Below are 13,214 nucleotides of genomic sequence, written 5' to 3'. Positions count from 1 at the left end.
ATACTCAAGGACTACGCGTCAGGAATGAACAATGACATTTGCCAAAGATGAGCTCGGATGTCCCATTAGTCAAGTCGAGGACTGGGCTTGCCAGCGGAGGACCTGTTTACTAATAATGCTTCTGTGGTCGTCTTGCGAGGTGCGGCGTCTGGATGCCGTGTCGTGGGACAGATTGGCATCGGTCTGATAAGCCCCCTTCTAGGATTTTATTCGATAAATTCCCTTGAATTGACTGTGTACATGTAGTCCCGAAACACCAAACTTGCAATGCCCTTAAGAGGATGGGTATAATGGGATGGATGAAATGTACACACTTCAAGTAAGCAGCATGGAGTCCTCTCAGGGCTTCCGAGCCATCTCAGGAGCCAAGGTAACTAATTACCTACCTACTCGTACCTCAGCTACCTAAAGTAGGTAACTTCGTGAGGTACCCACCTACCCCGCATACCCCTCCAGCCCACTTAAACACCAGAAATCTCGAGCAACTCCCCCCTCAAAAACTGAGTAGAATCCGCTAGAAATAAAGTGCAGTCTGAGCCATTTTGAAGACTAAATCCTTTCCGGGTCGAGTAACGAATACAAAATGGGCCCCCCAGTGACAGAGATCGCCTACATCACTCTGAAATCTGGCGTCGATATCTTCGGCTCATCAGATGCAGCAAAAGCATGGAGGAAAGGCCTTTCAGTAATTGCGAAACAAGAAGGATACCGAGGATCTTCTTACGGCCGTGCAATCGAAAGCCCGGATCTACTGATGTGGCTTATTGGTAAGGACCCCATTTCCACTTCCTCTCCATGCTTGCCTTCACCTTCGATCCCAAGAGCAAATACCACACTAACGCATATTCTCAACGCTAGATTGGGAATCTCGAGACTCACACATTCAATTCACCAATTCACCAGCCTATGAACCCTTTAAAGATAGTCTGAGCGCCCTCATGGCAGCAGTCCATTTCCACCACGTTCCATTCAAACCCTTCCCACCTACGATTCTGACCCGCGCCCCTGTCATCGAGTTCGCTACCTTCCTAGACACTAAACCCCACTTCCTCTCTAACGTCGGTAGGTTCATGAGTGGCATTGGAACGCCGGATCAATGTTATGGCAGTGCGTGGGGTGACAGTGTTGAGACTGATGTGGGGAAACACGCGGATGGGACTGTGAAAGGGAAGGCAACTGTGTTGCTTATTGGGTGGGAGAGTAAGGAGGCCCATATGAAATTTCGGGAGACGGAGACTTTTGAGAAAAATATTGGCTTGCTGAGAGAAGGTATGGGAGGTACTGAGCTGGTAAGTCTTGCATCGTTGTGCTTTGGTTCTCGAGGTTGAGAAATACTGATTGATAGGATAGTTTCATGTTCCATTCACAGCAGCGTAGATGACTGTAATGCAACTTGAAAGATATGAAAGTCCGGACTCTTGACCATGCGTTTGGCTTCGTCTTGAGATCTACGGAATCTGTCTAGTTTGCACTGACGTACATATGCATTGCGCCTTAGCCCCAAAAGCCCGGGTCCTAGTCTCTTGAATGTTCTTGTTCTGCTTCATCAAGTGGTTTTGATCCTCTCGAGGCACTCATCAAACTGTTTGATTACGAAGTTAGGGTCAGTCCTCGAAGACAAGCCATAGGATAGTCCTGATAGCCTTTAGCCTCGCGGCTTCGAGCTTCACCGTGTACGGAGCATTGCTGTCACAGAGCCAATTGAAGGTGGCCCTCCACATGTGCCGAGATATCATCTGGTAGTTGTGTATACTTCATTCCTCGTGAGTCGAGACGATCTCCTTGACCAGGCAGTATATCGGGTCTACTCATCCCATAAAGCGCAGTTGTAGCAACGCGAGAAGGCCTACCCCCGATCCTAGCATCTAGTGGCTTTATATCAAAAGAACAATCAAGAGACGCAGTAGCTATGGACAATTTGGCTTCAGTAGTCGCGCACAGAGCTTCGCATTTCCACTATCTTGCTTATCGGTGTAGACTCGTCGGTTGTTAGCAGCAGTGTATTTAGTTACCGGAACTTTGAAGTACGTATAAGATGCTGAACGCGACTTGTGGAACTAAATCGTATGCGCGTCAGACAATGACAATGATGAAGTCTGGGTATGTTACTATGGCGTCGAGGAATGGCTCCAGCCCCATTTGAGCCATCATTGTTACGGCTTAGTTGATGTTAGGTGCATTAGAACTGGAACTTAGGATTCGTAGCCCGACACCCTTTCCTTACAGAAACATGCTCGCATCCATGTTGATACCAAAGTCCTGAGACCAGACTGGATCCCAACCCCAGGGCAGATTCCAGTCCGTAAAAGCATCCTGCACCCTAGGTTCCCACGAATTGGTATCCACATAATCCGTTCCATCAGGATATCTCGGCCTGTCTACCAAATGCTCATGCGGAGAAATTGGTATTCCATCTCTCCCGTTCTGTCCAAAATCCCTAACGTGAACAGCTTGACGTTGAAGCATTCCCTCATCCTCATCCTCACCTCGCAAAGCTCTATGAGTGACAATTGCGTCTCGCAGCACTGTGATGCCAGATCCCAAAGCATTACGTGCTTCTTTCATTTTCAGCTGATGTTTCTTCTGCGCCTGTGCGAGCGCTTCTATCAGCCGCGCAGCACGGTAAAAGTCGTCTCCCTCTCTCACAGACCACGAGTCGAGGTTCTGATAAGCTTGTGCGATCAGATTCTGCACTAAGACTTCCACTGGACCAATTACCACTGGGTACACCACACTCAGCTTCAAAATCAGTGTGGAAGCTAAAAGGAGTAATTGGAAGTAGTGTTTAGGGACGTAGGGTCGTATCTCCGATTCTGGGGATGTGAAAGTCGTGATGAGCCGCGAGGCGATGCCAAAGACGATGTTGGCGAGAACATCAGTCGAGCTATCGTTCTCACTAATCAGCACCTTTCGTTGGGCTGATCCGTCGCGCCGAGATGTTCGTTCAAGGTGTTGCGTATAAATGCACAATTGGGCACCAAGCAAGATGATCTCTGCCTCCGAGTTCCAGATCTCTTTGTTTGCTTCTCGCAGATTGTCAAGATCTCTGCAGAGGTACTGGAGGAATGCGCAGTCGACGTTCTCATTGAGATTTCCGAGAACGGTTGTCGTTTTGGCGTATAGCTTGAGAATAGAATTCTTGATGAGGAATTCCTTTTCCATCTTTGCATGTGGGGCTGAGATGTTATTGAGCATATTTGGAACCTCAGGCAAGAGGCAAACGCCGGTCTGCCACAGATGACTATCTTAATTAGGTCCAATATTTGGCACTGGAAATGTAGCAGGGCTTGCCTATAATTGAGAAAACAGCATGCCATCCATGTCTTCGATTGAGCTCTGCTCTCTAACGGACTGATGTTGTCTCTCCGATAGCCTCCGGAGCGGTGTAATCCCATTCTGATAGCGGCATTTGTGACCAACCCGCAGTAATTCCAACTGGGGTCGTATATCTGCTTCCGAACATTTAATGGCCAGACACAAAGTAGTACGCCTCCTTGGATCGGCTCGAGCGCGTTCAATGGGGCCATCATCGTCTTTTCGAGTAGACTTCGATATGGTTCGGTCAATACATCATATAGGAACCCTAGCGTTGGGTGATGGCGTGATGATATTATGATGATGGTCCAGAACAAGAAGGGACTTCGATTGTAGAGTGCTGCTACAGAACTTTGGGTATTCAAGATTGGACAGTGCCGGTAGTAATGCTTGTGGAAACTTCGGTCTAATCAATCATGTGACCGGCGTGGTGTGCTTGAGTGACTTTGGTCGACTTACTGCTCAAATAGCCGAACGACTTGGTCTGCTTCCAGCTCGATATCGCCTAAATAAGGAGTAGGCTCAGGTAGATCTTGTAGAGGTGACATGAAATAAAAATTTTCATTAAATGCTGTCTGTCCATTCTCGCCTAGTTGTGTTGAATCTTCACCTCGCGTAGATGTACCTTGTTGACTATCGTCATTTGACTTCTCAGCGAGCTTTTTCTGAAGTGCGGTCAACTCCTGCGTGACTTCACTGAGACGACTGAACATCCGTTATTAGCTGCAGTAACGAGAGACTTCTCTTTTGTTGACATACTGTTTGGTGCGGATGCGCCGAAAATTCGGGTCAACTCGACACTGCAGATTGTTCTTCCTGCATCTTGTACAGGCAGCGGGAAATGTCTGAGCATTGTCGCAGCGAAGCTATGTCGGATCAATTCTACTGCCTGGATAGTCCGAAGGGCATGAAACTACTGACCTTGACTTGCCGACAAGAAGTACATGCTTGATGTCGTTTTACTGATTGAGGGTGGAGTGGGGGGTGGGGGTTGGATTGCAACTGAGACATGACGTATGAGGAGGTGTGGCCAGGACACTGCGAGGTCCGAAGTACTGAATCATCATATATTACGGTGATTGAGTGGGCTAGACTTCAACATACATAAACGTTCAATAATGATAGTAGGAAGTACGTGACGTTGCGGGGAAGAATCTTCCGCGAAGCGAAGCGACAGCGGCAGTAGCCGAGTCTTGCATGTATCCTATCACGTGCAACGCTATTTGATAGATGAGATCGCTGAGTAGCGAGTAGATGGACAGCTCGAACAAGGTCTAAGATACAGCTTGGGAAATCAAAGTAGATATTTGGGTCTTTTCGATGTCATTTATAGACGATACATACCTACCTCCACAAGCCAGGGTTGGATGTCACGTGTATATCAGCGGACAGGCCGCACACAGAGATGAGTCTTGTATTGCACCAGAGTCAGCAAATAACTGGATAGAACTCACATCTCTGTTTCGTGCCTTACAACAAACAAATTCGTCCCTAGCTATTGTGCAGCAAAGTAAAGACAGACACATGATCACAAGACAGGATCTGACTCGCTTAGCTAGCTGTACCAAAACATTCCCTGGTTGGGGACGGAAATGTGGACCGTCATTGTCCTACTTTAATTCCTGACGAATTGTATGGATCTGGACTTGGCCTAGAATCTAATTTAGCATGATAATGCCTATTCTTTCCTAACTTTCCCACATGAAAATAATTCAGCACATTCATTTCCTTACCTTGTCAAGCACAAAATCTCATTCAAAACCTTGACAACTGGTGAATATTGTTATTCGAGTCTTTATACGCAAGTTCTAGAAACTACTCGATACTCTAAACATTCCAAGACAGGTTTGAATCACCATGCCTCAGTGTCAGAGAGTCCAAGCCAATGCGAACCGACGTCAACGATTTTCTATACTAGGATTCTTGATCATTGCCTGTCTTCAATTCTACTCCACCAGTTACCTCCGACCTCAAGGCTCACTGGAGGATCTTCAACTTGTAGAATATCCCATGTTTGAAAGTCTGGTCTACAAACCAGCGGAAGAGTATGGCTCACCAGCCATCCCCATAGTATTTTGAGGAGCGAGACTGAAATGGTGGTCATTGGCAAGGCATCAAACTACTAGTTGTCACCAGGAAGATATTCCAGCAAAGCAAATGCCCACTCCCGCTCCTCCTCCCGGTGTCAAATGGCAACACAGCCAGTCACTCCTCCTTCACGAAAGACTGTCACGATAGAGAATCCTCACCAGTCAAGAATGTCAATCCGAAATACCTTCTTTGTCTAACCATCGGTCGCCGAGACTGGCTTTCTCTCAAAAGTTATGGCATGTGGGCCAAGGTTTCTAGTCCTTCAGTATGCAGATTCTAGTCCGTTTCGCTCGCCTGAGGAAGACAAGCAGCGACACGCTGAGAAGGAGCTGCACACCTTCTCTTGCCAGATTTGCAGCATTTGAACTTTAGCACAAAGGGGATGATGCATCACACTACTCATCAGAGGCGAAAGGAAGGAAGAGGGAGGAAAGGGTTTCAGGGTCGGCAAATTAATATTCCAATAAGTTATGCACCTGGCCAAGTGAGCATGCCACCAAGTAAGTGACCAGGCATCATAAGTTTCGGCCGTTAAACCAACCAGAAACCTCTCTCCCAGCCATCCTATCCGAACCATCCAAAGCTACCCTAACGCGTGCAAATCAAGAAGCGATCGATGCAAGAGCGCATGTAATAATAATAATGATAATACACCAAGCGATGTTCATTCCTTGCCTTCGCAAATATCGACAAAAGAAAAGGAATTCCGGATCGAACCAGAGAAGAAGTGTAGAGTAAATAGAACGACGAAGAAAAAGACGGGTAAAACCCCGCTAATAGATCGGCCGCGCCTCCTCCCACTTGCTCTGCACCATTTGTGGACCGCCATCATTTCCACTCACAGGACTACTTCTATCATCATAAACCCCCCAACTGACTCTCCCACTCTTCCGTCTACGCTCACCGCCGTTTTCAAGGCTGGGCACAGCGCCAATCCACTCCCATACTCTCGAAATGACGCCATTGCGACCTTCACGTTGGGAGGCTCGCACATTGGCATTCATCTCAACGACACGGCGGACTTTCGCCCACAGGGCTTCGCGCTTGCGGATGCTATGCTCGTCACGAAGGACGTCATCGCGGAGTTGGCCGATGGAAATCCAGCTTTCGGGGACGCCTTCTTTGTCTTGAGCGTGGAATGCTGCTTGGGTGGCGAGGCGGTCGAGAGTGAGGGAGACAAGGTGGGGGATTTGGGCATTGGCTGCTGAGCGGTAGAGGAAGATGGAGCGGACGTAGAAGACGGCGGCGACGAGGCTTAGAAGGCTAATAAGCGTGAGGCGATATCTTGCCAGTGTGAGTCTGACGCTTCGTCGGAGATTGCAGGAGAGGGGGATGCGAGCGAGGGATGTGCTGCTGATGAGGAGGCGGTGTCTGTAGGTGCGATGAGGAACCTGGTTAGTGGGTGTTTGTCAGATGTATGTATGGCAGAAAGTAAGATGTGAAAGGGACCGCAATCGAACACAAATGAAGGATTCGAGATCTGAATGAAAGCTCTTGACTTACCCATCAACAACACTGGTGACTTCGTCCATCGCCTGAACATCTCCAAGCGCAGCGGCCCAGAGTTCTTCGAACTCTGCCTCGCTCACCTTTTTCCCTTGTTTCTTTATGTCCTTCTTCAACTCGTCTGCATCAATCTCGACAGTAGGCTCTGGGAGCCCAGCATCATTAGTCAGATCGCCACATTCCCAGTTCGCTCTTCTCTCTCTCAGGCCATCCACAACTCTGCTTGCAACGAGCTTAACTCTACGTGCTTTCTCTCCATCTGGTTCGCAGGTTGGTGCAAGTGGAATTATACCACCCAGTGAAAGCGGATGTTGCTTCAACACAAAGTCGGCCTCGCAATGGGTCTCCAATGCCTCAGAACAATATGCATGTTTTGGACATAGCTCGCATTCCGGTTCCGCGAGGATTCTGACCCAATCAGGGACCTGGACGCCGACAGGAATAATGGGTGTAGCTTCTCTGCCAACTCCACAATAGCCCACAGCCACCTTTTCTTGTCTGTACCAGGCTGAATATCCACCAAAAATGGTGAGCGCAGCGACCCATAAGGGCCCCTTTAAAGTGAAGCCTCGAGGTTGATGTCGCTTTGGTCTGAGAGGTCCAACAGCATTCAGTCCATTGACTGCTCGATCGCGAACCAGTTCCAACTGCTCTTCAGGTGTAAACTCCTCGCTGGCTTCGACGCCATTGTCATCGACGTCTTTTAGCCCATTCAGAGTACTGACTGGGATCTCGAACGTCGAGGAAGTCGGTGGGTGTATTCCTTCGTCGGCATCAGCTTGATGTCCATCAGTGCGTCTTCTTGTCGCAGACAAGCTTTTCCGAGGTGTTTTGCTAGAAGTGGCACCTAAACTCTTTCGCTTCTTCTCACCACTGCTCAAGCCTGATGGAGGTGAGCTACCACTCTGGAAAGGGTTATCGTGTGTGAATGCGCTTTCCCTTCTCGAGGTACTTGGTCGCTCGTCGTACTCCTCAATTTTCATCTTCGGCGGCGGGACAGGTACAGGTGTAGGGGCTTCGCTCTTTCGTGTCCTCCGGACTGATTTCCTCGCTCCATCAACATCCATGGTCTCCGACTCCGAAGCCCTGGCGTGTTTGCTGCTGCTTGCTCTAGGCGTTCTCTTCGTCGGACTTCTCAAGGCTGGAGCAGCATCCGACTCGCTCTCCTCACTCTTGTATCTCGACGAAGTTTTCCTACTCGATCGAGCTCGCGGAGTCGGTGGTGGAGGCATCAGATCCTCATCCGCGCCAATCGTGCTATCTTGCGAATCCGCATCCGTAATCCCTCTGCTTGTCCGGCGGGCGCGCGCTCGTTCCGATAAAATCTTCTTCGACTGTGGAAGCACCTCGTTGGTGAAGATCTCGATGAGCTGTGGCTTCTTTGCTCCGGAAGGATATGCAATATCGTGAGAGACGAGGATTGATCGTAGTCGAGGGACGGTCAATGTTGATGGCTCGAATCCCGTTTGCAGGTAGTCCAGGCTATCTGTGTCTGACATCTTTGTGGTTGTGTTTGCAGAAGGAGTTCAAAGCCAGAACACCCTCGTCGCAATTCCGCGAAGGTGGGAGCCAAATTTATTCCTTTCTTCTTTGAGGATGTGCAAGACTGGATAGCTATAGCGGAAGCTGCAAAGGGACGCAATGACGTAGAATGTGCCGATCAATCGTAAACACGCGACCTTTGTTCCAGAGCAAAGGCGGTCGCTGCGGGGAAAGTACGCGACACAGAGCTGGTATTGGAGAGAGGAAGACAGAGAGGAGGCGAGCCTGAAGAAGACTTCAAAAAGTTATGGTGGTGTCTTGATGAAAATAGATGGTGGAGTGGTGTGGTTGAACAGGCAACTGCTGATAGCCGAAGTTGCTAGTCAAGCCACATGTGGCGTAAGCTACATTGGGGCTGGGGAGCCGAGCTGAGCAAGAGCTCCAGGTGGCGATGTCTGAGAGGCCGTACACTTTTCACGTCCATTGCGGCTGGCACAGACCACAACATTCGAGGAAATTAAGCTGGAGTGTATTTGGGTTCGGCCGAGCAAGGCATGCCTTGATTAATTCGAATCCTAGCAAAATGTACCTGAATATCTTCACGTTTCCTGGACCATGCGACTACTAACATTTTACTATTCTAAGTACCTTTGTATATTCCCTACCTACCTATGGCATTTCGTAGTTGTCACCATTGTATCACATGGAAAGGAGCAGTGTTGGTATTGCCAGATGGTATTTTTTTGTATTGTTTTCTCTGACCTGTTAAGAGGACTCGGGTACCAGATGTAATAAAATGATAAAATGCTAAGGAGGTCCAAATCCAAGATAAAATCCAAAATCAAATCCAGGTCCGATCCCAACGCCTACCCGTACCATTATCGACCACCTACACTTAGTTGATGTCAACTTTCTTGACCTCAGTCCATTCCTTCTCAACTTTAGGGACAGTGACGACTAGAACGCCATCCTCAAGCTTTGCAGTGATGCCATCTCCATTAACTTCCTCCTTCTCTTCATTCGCAGGTGGGAGCTTGATGGTGCGCTCGAATACACCTACTTTTCTCTCACTCTGCGACAGAGACTTCAAGAATTCTTCATCGCCTTGTCTGTATACCACACCAGCGACATTCAGCTCCCCCTTGTCAGAGTCATAGTTGACCCCGACGTCTTCCTTTTTTGCTCCTGGCAAAGCAATGTGTAGGATATATGCCGTCTCGGTGGAAAAGGCATCGATGGGAGGGGTGAAGGTGTTTTCGAATCCTTCAGGGATGCCAGTCTCGCCTGATCGTTGGCTGTCGCCTGCAAGCCCTGCCTGTTGAGCGTATTGACGGAGCATTTGTGCCCATGATTGCTGTCCGATTGGGTGGTTGTTGAAGGCATTAAGAAGGGCGCTCAAATCGAATGCACCCATCCCTCCTGGACCTCCAAAAGCAGGAGATCCTCTGCGACCGTGATGTCCCCATCCACCTCTGTGTCCTCTTCCTCGTCCTCCAAATCCACGACCTCGTCGGGGGCCGTCATGCCCATGCTCTTCCTCACCTTCAGAATGATCATGTCTTCCATGTCTGCCATGGCCTCTATGTCTCCGGTGCTCTCCTGCTGGACCGTCTGGTCCTTCACCTTCAGGTTCCTCGCCACTAGGCGATGCAGCGCGAGATCTGGATCTGTCGCCAGAGTGGTCACGACGACAGTGACGTTCTCGACGTCCGCCTCGACAATGGACGCCTGGGCCACCAAATGCATGATGTCCGAACCCACCTGGAAAGCCAAAAGGGCCGTGAACACCTCCCCATGGGAATGATCCTGGTGGTGGGGGTGGTGGAGGGTGAGAGCCGCTTGCTTGAGCTGGCTGTGGTCCTGGACCAAATGGCGGTTCGCCTTCGAATGTCCGACTTGGATGAGCATGGTCAACACCAGTGCCGCTCAAATCGAATGCTCGCACAAAGTCCCAGAAGGGAATTTGTTGATTATTGTTGTATGCCATGGTGTATTTTGTATGTTTGTATGTTTGTATGTTTTTGAATGATTGGGTCTGAAACGGTATCCGTCTTGTGAAAAGATGAAATATGATGATGGAACAAGCAGATGGATCTCGGGCTCACCAAGAACTATATAAGAAATAGCCTGAACTACAGACCGACAAGGCAAACAAAAGCAACGCGTAAGATTGTAGTTCGCAAGCAAGGCAACCAGACAACAGCATCAACACGCAAGCAAATGGAACACAGGGGAAACCGCCGGAAAACTTGAAGAGCACACATTCGTGCTCAGTGGTTGATTTGGGAGGCGCTCAAACAGCCGCGCGTACGAGTCCAGTCCCACATGTCAGTCACCGCTTCCGCCACACCACCTGCCACACCTTGAAGGTATGTGGCTGATCCGTGCAACTTGTCGTCGCAATCGCTCCTGTTGGTGACTCAGAAAGGAGTAAATTACGCCTCTTTCGGGACCGAGGCTGTCAAAGTGTTGAAATTACTTAGAGGTTGCGGCCACCAAGTGTGACTGCTGCGGGTTGTGGAGTTGCCGAGAATGGACATCGCGGGAACGATGTCTACGTCTACCTAGGTAACAGAAGGGCCAATAATACGGAGGTACTTGCGGAATTCGCTAAGGTAATTTTGTAAGCGAGTTCCGCGATCACCCGTTGACAAATCCGCCCGGGACTTCCAAGTTCTCAGACGTTACAACCAGCGCCATTTCCATCCCCAGCCCACGCTCACAATGCACTCGCTCCACAACATGGCAGCCCCAGACGATGTTCGAGACTGATCTTTCCAGATTAGATGGCTGGGCGTGAGTACGACATGCAACAATGTCCTCGTTCATCAGACTATTTCTTTCTCCTTTTCCGGGTATCTGGCGTCCACTTGCAGTCCAGCAATTGAGCGGCGGCTCGGAAAGAATTAAACGCATGATATCTGAATGGTAACGGTAATGCGGATAAACCCGACATTTGCCATATGCTCTGCGCCGCATTTAACCATACCCCATTCCAGCTGGCCACACTGCGACTTTCATAAAACATGATTCCAGGAAGAGTAGAGGGCGAATGCTCTTCCTCATGATTCTGGCTCACCGCGGGGTTCTCAATAGCAATTTGGAGTAGGATTGACGACAGACTCCATGCTATCACTTCAAAGAGGGCTGTGATACTATTTGTTAGGCAATTGCTAAACCCTAGACCTCCAGAAATTTTTCAAGAACAAAGGAACAGGTATGGCGAAAGCATCCTCTGGTATGTCACATTCTTATCTTGTAACAAAGGTATACATTCTGCACTCCCCAGCTTTCTCTTAGATTCTGGCACTGGCCCAAAAGAATTCCCGAATACTCGTACCGAATGACAACAAGTCCAAAACCGACAGCAAGAACACCCTACACAAGTCCGGCCGATTCGTATTGGACTTCAAGTCCAAGTCCCCGGCGCCCGGCACACTGGCAGAACCCTCCAAGCTTCTCATTCAATAGTCTCTCTCGGCAATCTCTCCATCTCAGTTTTCGTCCAGGATCAAGAATTAAAAATGAAACATACAACATGGGTGGCGATGCGCTTAATATGTCAAGCGGCTTGGTCCTCTCACCTCAGCATCTCCTTACCACCAACACACATCTCTTTCTGTTCTTCCTTCCCGTTTTCCGAGTCTGCCTTATATGGTGACAACTAGGCTCACCACAAAATTTCGTCGGATGAATGTAAATTCAGTCTGGACTAGCATATCTCAGCACGAATTGAAATTCAGATTGCGCTGGGAGAATACTGTACGCTCTTGGCTACGGTGTTCTTATCTACATGAATGCTTGGCACTAACTCTCGCACCTGTCTGTCACTCTCGAACAGGAAACACTTCGGCTTGAACAGCTGGATGTTTGTATGTTGGCACTCTCTCTAACTTAACCTGCTTTTGGAAATACACTGTGGCCCTTCAAGGGGAAGTGTCCGCCCAAACGTCTGATCGCCGTTGTAAAGTGCAGCCGATGTTGGCCCGGAGTTAATTTCCTGCGGCTGAGGATGGAGAGGGTAAGTTTTCCAATGGGGAGTGGGGTCAATGATGGTTTGATACGTATTTTTGAGTGCTGTCGTGTCATGGGTAGAGAGATAGGGAGGATGCGAGCTCAGCTGGTATATATGTCCCTGCCTGCTGCCTGAATGACTTTCCTCCTGCTTGCTTTCTTGCTTGTCCCAAGAGCTCCCTTTTTCTTTTCATTTCTCTCTTCTTTGCGTATTGTCGGCCCTTTACATTCTTTACTTTCGTTTTCGGTGCTCGAGCTCCAACTGTTGTTGTCAATTCAGTAATTTCGAATTCAACATATCCCGTACTCATGCGTTATACATTCATTTGAATATTTTCAAGCGTTGATTGTTTTTTTATTACCATTTCATTCATTTAAATTTCCACACAAGTACACTAGAAGCTCGAAACAATGCAATTCAGCAAAATCGCACCAGCGACATCCCTCCTCTTCACCCTCGCCCACTCCGCTCCAACACAATCACAACTGACAACCTGTACTACCACTGAAAGCAGCACCACCTTCCCCTCGGGTAAGCGCTTCAATATCTGCCCCTCCACCGACTTCAGTGGCCCGTCAGTCCTCATCCTTCGGAACATCGGCACCCTCTCCTCCTGTGTCCGCACCTGCAACACCACACCAGCCTGCACGAACGCGGTATACAACCGCTCAGAGGGTCTGTCATATCAAGGGCGCAGTGGGAGAGTTGACTTGGGTGAAGAATGTGGAGTCTGATGTTGTGCGGAAGGCGGATTTAGGTAAAGTGGAAGCACAGCAGGAGAAAGTGGAGGACCAGAAGCTGGCCG

The 13,214-nt window shown here is 49.0% G+C and overlaps 5 protein-coding genes across 5 annotated transcripts; 2 read left to right on the top strand and 3 right to left on the bottom strand.

The window, feature by feature from the left end:
• Positions 1-245: 245 nt before the first annotated feature.
• Positions 246-1,377, top strand: ONS95_006146 (uncharacterized protein; the record flags this gene model as incomplete). The annotated part of the gene is made up of 4 exons (XM_058499590.1): positions 246-370; positions 415-767; positions 859-1,289; positions 1,351-1,377. The coding sequence occupies exons 2-4, from the start codon at positions 584-586 to the stop codon at positions 1,375-1,377; spliced, it is 642 nt and encodes a 213-aa protein (XP_058350634.1). The 5' UTR covers positions 246-370; positions 415-583.
• An 843-nt stretch (positions 1,378-2,220) lies between these two features.
• Positions 2,221-4,441, bottom strand: ONS95_006145 (uncharacterized protein; the record flags this gene model as incomplete). The annotated part of the gene is made up of 5 exons (XM_058499589.1): positions 4,237-4,441; positions 4,075-4,181; positions 3,775-4,020; positions 3,292-3,714; positions 2,221-3,241 (listed from the first exon to the last, which is right to left on the bottom strand). The coding sequence occupies exons 1-5, from the start codon at positions 4,324-4,326 to the stop codon at positions 2,221-2,223; spliced, it is 1,887 nt and encodes a 628-aa protein (XP_058350633.1). The 5' UTR covers positions 4,327-4,441.
• Positions 4,442-5,087: 646 nt separating this feature from the next.
• On the bottom strand, positions 5,088-8,727 carry SRC1 (inner nuclear membrane protein enriched at telomere/subtelomere region). Its single transcript, XM_058499588.1, has 2 exons — positions 6,910-8,727; positions 5,088-6,797 (listed from the first exon to the last, which is right to left on the bottom strand). The coding sequence occupies exons 1-2, from the start codon at positions 8,409-8,411 to the stop codon at positions 6,662-6,664; spliced, it is 1,638 nt and encodes a 545-aa protein (XP_058350632.1). The 5' UTR covers positions 8,412-8,727; the 3' UTR covers positions 5,088-6,661.
• A 145-nt stretch (positions 8,728-8,872) lies between these two features.
• Positions 8,873-10,446, bottom strand: ONS95_006143 (uncharacterized protein). Its single transcript, XM_058499587.1, has one exon. The coding sequence runs from the start codon at positions 10,379-10,381 to the stop codon at positions 9,290-9,292; it is 1,092 nt and encodes a 363-aa protein (XP_058350631.1). The 5' UTR covers positions 10,382-10,446; the 3' UTR covers positions 8,873-9,289.
• Positions 10,447-12,819: 2,373 nt separating this feature from the next.
• On the top strand, positions 12,820-13,143 carry ONS95_006142 (uncharacterized protein; the record flags this gene model as incomplete). The annotated part of the gene is made up of 1 exon (XM_058499586.1): positions 12,820-13,143. One exon carries the CDS (start codon positions 12,820-12,822, stop codon positions 13,141-13,143), a length of 324 nt encoding a protein of 107 aa, XP_058350630.1.
• Between the last annotated feature and the right edge of the window lie 71 nt (positions 13,144-13,214).

Source organism: Cadophora gregata (genome assembly GCF_030347475.1).
Source record: "Cadophora gregata isolate MNR1 chromosome Unknown scaffold_17, whole genome shotgun sequence".
NCBI classification, from domain to species: domain Eukaryota; kingdom Fungi; phylum Ascomycota; class Leotiomycetes; order Helotiales; family Ploettnerulaceae; genus Cadophora; species Cadophora gregata.
Note: the sequence above shows the minus strand (reverse complement) of the source record. Positions and strands in the feature narration are given on the sequence as shown.

Bases quoted from the DNA above. Each gene is read 5' to 3' on its own strand.
- SRC1 (XM_058499588.1), bottom strand. From the start codon at position 8,411: ATGTCAGACACAGATAGCCTGGACTACCTGCAAACGGGATTCGAGCCA. The intron at 6,798-6,909 runs GTAAGTCAAGAG...CCCACTAACCAG, and splicing joins GTCACCAGTGTTGTTGATGG to GTTCCTCATCGCACCTACAG.
- ONS95_006143 (XM_058499587.1), bottom strand. From the start codon at position 10,381: ATGGCATACAACAATAATCAACAAATTCCCTTCTGGGACTTTGTGCGA.